Raw genomic sequence first — 9,203 nt, forward strand, 5'->3', positions numbered from 1 at the left:
TAAGGTTGTAAGCAAAGATATCAATGCCAAATCTAAAAAATAAATATACTACATAAATTGAATTTCAACATGTATTAATCTAACCCGAATCTGATAAATTAAAACTGTTCAAAAACCATTCCAGTCTGATACTTTTTTACTCTTTGAACTAAAGGTTGAAACTTCAATATATGGAACTGAACTGAAACCTTAATGTTTGTAACATATTATATCACAAAAGTAATGTATGAAACAAATTCGAACTATCAATATGTAAACTTTTGTATGAAACCTTTTGGAAAAAAATTGTCCTTAACTGTCGGAACAACATGGTAGCAGCACTAAGGCATGGTATATCAGCAAACATTCATTACAATAGTGAGATATGATAACGCAAAACCCTAGCACCAGCCCTGTTTGGACAATTTGTACCGAACCATCTGTCTTAGCATATCTCTAATCCAGTCAGCAGGTTTCGAACACTTTACTACACTTAAACTAAACCCTCTGCATGCTGTAGACCATTTTCTTTCCCATCTTTCCAATGTTCGCTGTCTGCTGTCTTCGGTACAAATGACAACTTTAACTAACTCATTGAAGTGTTTAACGGCCTTGACTGGTTTTATAGTCCTCGCAGGGTAGGCTTGTTTGGATAGCGAATATATATATGTTCATGCGTGATGATGGAAAGTTGGAAAGGACGGCCGCCATTTTGGTTTTGGTAAGATCTTTTTGGTATGTTGACTACTAGTAATTTGGTGTTGTTTACTGCCTTCAAAACGGCTGCTTTCAGAGCCAGGTTGGTCAGCTTGTCAGCCCGCTAACCAGGTTAATAAAGTACTGGTCGATGAGTCCTGGTATAGTCATAACGATGACAGGAAACATTATCAGGACCAAAGTTGTAAGAAAGTGAAAATGCGGTCCATAATATAACACCTAGGATATATACCCTCGGACGTCAGTTGGCAACACCCCCCGTCCCCCAAAAAAATTCCATAAAGGATTGTTGAGTGTATGCTGACGCGGGTATTTACGTAGAAATTTTAAAAACGTTTGCTGTACAGCGTTGGATTGGTTTCTGTCATCGAAAGAAGTAAGTCGTTGATCCATCTAGATAGTAGGCAAAGAGCAGCTGACCCAGCACGTCCTTTCAGTTGTAATGACCGAGACGTGACTGTTGGAATGACAAAATTAACTACTACTGAAAATTCATAAAGATATCAGAAAAATCATGTAAGTATAGAAATATCATAACATTCTCAAGCTGTAAATTCGTAACAGTGTTAAGAAGTAATTTGACATAACTATTCTATCTAATAAATTCTTTGGTTTGCAGTAACCGATACTTTTAAGGTTTTTTTTTATGAATAACGTATATACATATGTACAAGATTTAATCGCCAAACGATACATTAATTCTACGTTTCAAATGAAAGACGTAAATAATAATCTACAAATGTATCATTCACTGTAAGGTATTCAAGATTGAAGGAGAGATTCTTTAAAACAAAAGTTCGCCGATTAGTTGAAAGATTTTATAATAAAAACAATAATTAATCAAATGTCTTTCTTGTTTGGGTGACTTAAAAACATCACCAATTGACCTACCTGTAAACAGTGGAGCAAATTTCCAACATGTCACTGGCCCACAGCTACTGTACTGTCCAAGTGATAATTCCATAAAAAAGATTGGTATACCAACAATACCCAAGCATATGCAATATGGAATGAAAAAAGCTCCTGAAAAAGTGTAATAATAGTCATTTAATTAACTTTTTTCACGTTTTTATTTTATAAACTCTTATGCTGTACTTATTTATTCACATTATGTAGTTATCAATACGACTCGATAAAAAAGGAGCGTAAACTTTAAGTAAAAGTGGTGGTAGTTGGGTTTTCTATTGTAACTTAACACAAAACTGAGTGGTAGCTGAGTTGCCACCATTTATGTTGTTCGGTTTCAGACTGTAAGAGTGCACACAAACCAGTGTCACTCAGTTGGGTTGCAACCGTTTATGATAATAATGTAAGGTGTTCCCAAGTTAAGTAGTAATCTTACAACAAATCTTCAAATATTAAATTGTAGCACAAATTGGTTTTTTATGGGTACCTTACAAAACAAAGGTTTCACCAAATTTGAACTCGGTTAACGTTAAAAATTGTCTATCAGTTTTTTTTTCAATTTCTACAGATCAACTATTGTGAAATATAATTTAAAGAATATGAGAAGTAAAAAAAATTAAACCGTATCTCACGGTTGAAAGAAACTATTTCAAATATAACGTTAATTAAGTACCCCCCTTATGAAACCAAGTTTGAACTATATTACTTTAGTAGCCAGGGCTTTTAACATTTTGCCAGATAATTTTTATATTTGCAATCGACTTTGATTGTTCGTTGATTTCTGCTAGTTAAGGACGAACCACAGTTTTTCTAAAGATTAATATATATGTGAATAGTTATCAAAGGTACCAGGATTATAATTTAATAAGCCAGACGCGCGTTTCGTCTACAAAAGACTCATCAGTGACGCTCACACTTGCTTTTTCTATTAAGAAGTAATGGTTACTCTGGTAATGGGTATCACTTGCGCAGAAATATTCATATGTATCCAAACAGATGCATTTACGAAATCTTCGAAAAAAACTTTAAAAATCGATATCTTTCACAAAAACAATGAAAAGTTTTCATATTATCGTAGGACAGCCGTAAAACTAAATATAATATTGATTTTTTTATATATGATTTAATACTGTAGTTACCTCCTCCATTTTTATATGCTAGATATGGAAATCTCCACACATTGCCTAAACCCACTGCATAGCCAAGACATGACAGAAAGAAATCAAATCGTCCAGACCAGTTCCCTCTTTCTTTGTTTTCTTCAACCAGGGAAAAGAACTATAACAAAGGACATACCATTATAAGATATCACTTAAAATATAATATTTAATTTAGTATATAAATGAATTTTACTGCTATTCCAAACCTCCCGGTTGCTTTGGCGCAGCGTTCAAACAAAACATAGTCAAGTCGGTTGTTCGTGTTACAACTGGGGACATTGCTATTGAGAACAATGCACAACTTAGAGCGTTGTCTAAAGTCCCCAATTAATCAAAGTCTCCTATTCATTATCAGGAAACATAGTTTCATATTAAGGGAAGGGGCTGTTTGAATCTTTCCAGAAAACGAGTATAGCTAGAGGAACTTGTACATAAACTGTAAACCTTATGTGAATTATAACAGCTGTTCTCTAATACATTCAGAAATGCATTAAAAACTCTACCTTTCCAAGAAGCCTATGGCTATGGAAGCTTTATTCTCTTTACACGACCACATTTTTTTCCAGCAGACAGAGCCCCTTTCTACATTGTTTTTTCCCCCTGCTCAATTCATTGTACTGCATAATGATAATATTTATAATTCAGATTCAAACTTAGAATCCGACTTATATATACACCTTCAGCATTCATGCCATAGAAAATTTAGAAAATCTCAAATACGTGTTTCCATAGGTACATGTATTAGTATTGCATGTAGCACAAAAATACAATACCAATCTCCTTTCTTTATAATGTCTGAGGAATATTTAAACTTTAGTTTAGTTTAAACATATTTATTCATCATCAATACAAATATATCATCATACAAAATACACAATAAATTAAAATTTTAATGATTGTACACATAGGCAGCTACTCTCTAAATTTATAATTACATACCACTCCCTGGCCTTTAAAATCGATAAATACAGAAATATTCCAAGAGCATACAGATTATGTAAAAAAATATGCGGAGTCCTTCAGATGACGAATTTCATATCTTTTTTGTATTGTGACATTAACCTATATATATCATTGCTTTCAATTTCTTTGCTTATCTATAAGGCTATGTACCATTATTTCAACACATTAATGATTTTAATAAACTTAAACACATGCGTAACACCATCCCCTTAACGTCTTTGTCATATTGGGGTCTTCATTAATCAGAACTGAGTGAGTCAGACAAGTTTATAATCATGTTTTTTTTAACATAAATTTGTACATTAAACTCTTTCTTAAAATATGTTGCTTGTATTGTATTGTATTATATCATTGTTTTTCTTTTGCCTTATGTGTGTAATTTCGCAATAACGATATGTTATAGTTATTGACCAAGCAAGTCGGTATATTGGATTTAATCTGCACAGCTCGTGTGAGGGTCACACAAAAAAAGAAATGAGAAACCTTTCGTGTTTCCTATTTTGAAACTACGATGTTTGTACAAGTCGTAATTTTAAGGCAGATGGCGGATTCGTGGTGGGGGGCGAATAGATCGTTCACCCTTGGATTGGACAAAGTATCGAGTTTTAGCATAAAATCGTCAATATTGTTTTTAGTCTCGCTACACCCGGTGATATATTTTTTTTTAATTTTGTAGAATAACGCTCCTTTCAAAATTCATGAACCGCCGCTAAAGTTAAAAATAGATTTAAACTGTGCAGTATATCTGAGGTAGTTAATGCACACCTTTGCTGTGCATTATCCAGATTATAGCACAGTAAGAACAAAGAGATTTTACCCATGTCATGTGTTCAAACTTCTCAAACCTCCGGATAAAGAATAACACGGCGTAATGCATAATTAGCCTGGTATCTGATTACTTTTTTTTAATACCTGGTATCTGATTACTTTTTTTAATACCTGGTATCTGATTACTTTTTTTTAATACAACTGGTTTGTCTAGACGATTAACAAAACATCTTTCTAGATTTCATTCTAACATTGTTCTACAGTAATATAATGCCTAAAGATTACCAAGTTATACAGGTTTAAACAAAATGTTAGTATTTATCCAAAATATATGAGATGGGAATTGTTGACCTATATCAATACCATGTAAGAAGGAAAGCTTTTTTTATGTATTTTGGTTACAAATGATTACGAAAAAAACAACCTCGCCAATTGTCAGTAAAAAAAAAGATATATAATCTTGCGGGTATACTTGAAGGTATTTTTAAACTCCTGTTTTCTTATCGTAGGTCATATAGGTTTTAAGAATGATTCTGATAACAAACATGTAATCATTTTTTTTGTCGAAAATTAAAAAAGAAAAATACTTGTTTCTAAAGAAAAACGAAAGGTAATTTGTTCAGTAAAATGATTAAATAATCAATCAAAATCGAAAATAACAGCACAGCAATATTGACAATGCTCGAGGCAATTCAGAATATAGTTTGTCAATTTGGGATTACAAACGAAATTGAATATACTTACACTATCCTGATCTTTTTTCTGAAAGAATAAAACATATTAAATTAACAATGATAGGCTTAATGCGAAGATCTTTTGTTGAGCCTGGAAATTAACTTAAGAAAAAAACAGTTACATATTTCATGACGAGACAATACATCAATTTCAAATCTTTTATTAGAGTTGATATTCGAACATGCATCGTCACCTGATTCAAGCTGGTAGTCACTCTAAGCAGCCAATCAGACTAGCAACCAATTATCCCTCAGCAGTCAATCAAATTAGCAACCCATTCCCCTAAAAGCCAATCAAACTAGCAACCAATTCCCCACAGTAGCCAATCAAACTAGCAACCAATTCCCCACAGTAGCCAATCAAACTAGCAACCAATTCCCCACAGTAGCCAATCAAACAAGCAACCAATTCCCCCCAGCAGCCAATCAAACAAGCAACCAATTCCCCACAGCAGCCAATCAAACTAGTACCAATTCCCCACAGCAGCCAATCAAACAAGCAACCAATTCCCCACAGTAGCCAATCAAACTAGCAACCAATTCCCCCCAGCAGTTGTCCATTGATAACGAAATTCGACATTTTCACGTATTGTCATTATTCTCATAAGCCCATGAAAATACGTTTTATATACAAAACTATATAACATAATACCTTATGATGAACCTATATTCACTTATTCTTGTTAACACAAGAATCCATGCTAGTCGCTCACATCGTTGCCTTACTCAAGTTAAAAGTTAAATATTAATGAAATTTATTAATTTTTGAAAGAAAATATAGGTAGTGATTAATTTCCTGCTTATAATCATATTTTTTCTGTTAATAGTATGTGAAGATACGGATTTTTGTTATCGTATCAAGATGAACCTTATTTTCATATTTGGTTTTGACAATGCGGAAGGCAATTTAAAGCCATGTCAAATTTTCATTGAAATATTTGGGTGGAGTTTGTGACCAGGAAATGCGAATTCAAATATACCCAACATATATTTTCGTTTTTTTCTAGCTAGTTATATAATAAATGAAAGGATTTCGCTATCCTATTGAATTGTTCATACAATCAATCATGTATAAAAAGTAACCATGCGCACCTGGCGGCAACTCCTATGATTTAATATCTTACCTTCATAACACATTTCAAAATTTGTTCATTCTGTTTTTCTACCCTAGACAATCGTTGATCCAATGCTTGGACGTCTGGATTCGCCATTTATATCCTACTACTGTTAAAAGCAATATCAAAGAGTTGGCAATACGGACGCGAAGTCACTTCATTACAATTTGGGTAAAAAGAAACATGCATCAACTTAAACAGCCTTTCTTTATTAATATCAAAACAAAAAATCGCATGACTTGATACCAACAAAGCATAACAAAATCTTTTTTAAACCAGTCTTTTTAAAAATTTACCTTTTAATACCCACCATATAGTATCACTTAACGAAATAAGATACATATATATGGAAAAAGTAGGACATAAATATTAAATCTCCGCCAATGTAAACAGAAGTAGTTATACAAAATATTACTTTCAAAATAGGTTGTATGATTTAATTCCTCCATGTCATGCTCTATGCACATTTAATTTAATTTTATCGGGAAAGGGTTTACGCCATTATGCTTTACTTAAATGATTGTTTTATCAGCTACAACAAGTTTAAGCTGCCGTCTTTGTTTGGTTTCACTATGAGTATATTTAATTCAGTTATGGCCACGTTAACCAGTTATAAAAGTTTTGGTTGCACACCTAATTTGCACGCCTGCATGGTAAACCATCTAATCTCAACCAGAGTGAGGCGGCGGCGGATTTGCAAATGAGTGTTTTGCAAATTAAAAGTGTCCAGTGTTAGATGGTTAAGCGACAAAAACAAAATTGTTCCAGAATATCACCAATAGTAACCGTTATACCAGAAAATCTCAAACTGACATACGTTATAACATATTAAGCTTAATTAAACAAGTGTGGACACATATCAGTGTGGCTAATATGTTTAGATGTTTGACCGGGTTTTCAGACATTAAAAAGTTCTCTTGTTTTCCCCCATAGGGTTCTAAGTTGTGCACAGTGACAGCCAACCTGTACCAAACACTAAAAATAGCAGCGTCTTTTATATAATATTGAGTTAGGGTTAGGGTTAGGGTTAGACTGACTGTCATAGAGGAGACACTACTTTAAATAGTGCTGACCGTTCATAGATTGAATTAAGTTAGCCATTGCTTTTAATATCAAATCTACATTTTGTACATATTGGCCAACGTACTATAAGTGCTTGATGTTCATGTGTATACGATATGAACATTCATGTAACTAAATTTTGTGAATGTGCAAAGTTACATTGGAGGATTTCCTTTAAACATTTTAACTTTGAAATAAATTCTACTTGAATACATTCACATTATGAATAAAACAGCTTAAAATTGAAAGGCCAAATCTCAGAAAATAACAGAAAAACTACAATAAACATCATCTGAAAAAGTTACATGTATATGTACATGAACATGCATATTGTTATTTTACAGTGGTGAAAGAAGTTCTCCTTCGATCTTCTTTGTCATATTCCTTTCATATTCATTTAAATATATATGCCATGTTGATATATACATGTCCAACACAAATGCCCAAGGTACTTAAAAGACGTTTCGGACGGACGGACGTACGCATTCACGAACAGACTAGGAAACATAATGCCTAAAAATAGGGCATAAAAAGCACATATTACAGGTGGTTTTAAAACTCTTTTTTAAGCATCTGTGTTGTCTGCTGTAGAAGACTTAATTTGTATGATCATTGACTTAAACATATATTTTTACACAGAAATTTTACACAATATATTACTATGTCCTTTAAGCACCTGCCCTTTGTGGCTCCTGCATTTGGATAACTACATATTTATCTTATTTATGTGCTTCAGCCACAAGGAGGACTATAATATAGTAATTCTTTTTTAAGTATTAGTTTATGCTTGTGTTGTAACATGTTTAAATTTGTCAGATTTCTGTGAAGAGGCTTGAGTGTCCTTTAAGCACCAGTCCTTGGTGACTCCAGCATATGAACAACGATACTATTTGCTCATATGCATCAGCCACGAGTAAGGACTTACCTCAACGTTGTTTTTATAATGGATGTGATGCTGCTTCTGGTGCATCTGCATAATCAAATAATCAAATAATCAGATCCAATGACATTGAACAATCAAAGCCGGTAATCAACAGTAGAGCAAAAGAAGTCATGGAAATCTAATCTAGATGCGGTTATTGCTTTGTGTGAGCTTGGTGGTGAATGTGGATGTTAGATGTGTACATTTAACGGTGGGTGTTTGTTGATTGCATTTCTGTATTTCCGGAGAGATCAATCTTTCTTTATTACTTAATGCAGAAAAAAATACATAAAGACAACAAACGTTTCATACTGATGTTAAAATCTCAGAAATATGGATAACTGATTAACAAACAAAAAAGGCGGGAATCGATTGATCTGCAAAAAGAACGAGACGAGTTGCGTCGACAAGTTAACTGTCACATGGTATGCATGTATCATGTCAGGCGAATCAACTATCAGTTAACTGTCACATGCTATGCATAAATCATGTCTGGCGAATCAACTCTCAATCAAGTTAACTGTCACATAACAAATAATTTCAACAGTAAAAACAAATAACAAAAAATTGTCCAATTTGCAACAGGAGTGTACGAGTTGTCCTACGCATCAGACTTGACTGCATGCTGAAATTGACATGGTTGTTTTTGTTACAAAATCATACACATTCAAGTTTTGAAATCGATAGTTGTCATCGTAGAAATAAACTCATCATAGATACCAGGACTAAATTTTGTATATATACGCCAGACGCGCGTTTCGTCTACAAAAGACTCATCAGTGACTCTCGAATCCAAAAAAGTTAAAAGGCCAAATAAAGTATGAAGTTGAAGAGCATTGAGGACCAAAATTCCTAAAAGTTTTGCCAAATTCAGCTA

At 33.3% G+C, this 9,203-nt stretch overlaps 1 protein-coding gene across 1 annotated transcript; it reads right to left on the reverse strand.

The window, feature by feature from the left end:
* Positions 1-1,458: 1,458 nt before the first annotated feature.
* On the reverse strand, positions 1,459-6,573 carry LOC139505509 (sodium-dependent proline transporter-like). The gene is made up of 4 exons (XM_071295058.1): positions 6,352-6,573; positions 5,238-5,255; positions 2,742-2,880; positions 1,459-1,719 (listed from the first exon to the last, which is right to left on the reverse strand). The coding sequence occupies exons 1-4, from the start codon at positions 6,436-6,438 to the stop codon at positions 1,481-1,483; spliced, it is 483 nt and encodes a 160-aa protein (XP_071151159.1). The 5' UTR covers positions 6,439-6,573; the 3' UTR covers positions 1,459-1,480.
* Between the last annotated feature and the right edge of the window lie 2,630 nt (positions 6,574-9,203).

This window comes from Mytilus edulis, unplaced genomic scaffold (genome assembly GCF_963676685.1).
Source record: "Mytilus edulis unplaced genomic scaffold, xbMytEdul2.2 SCAFFOLD_1899, whole genome shotgun sequence".
Lineage (NCBI taxonomy): Eukaryota > Metazoa > Mollusca > Bivalvia > Mytilida > Mytilidae > Mytilus > Mytilus edulis.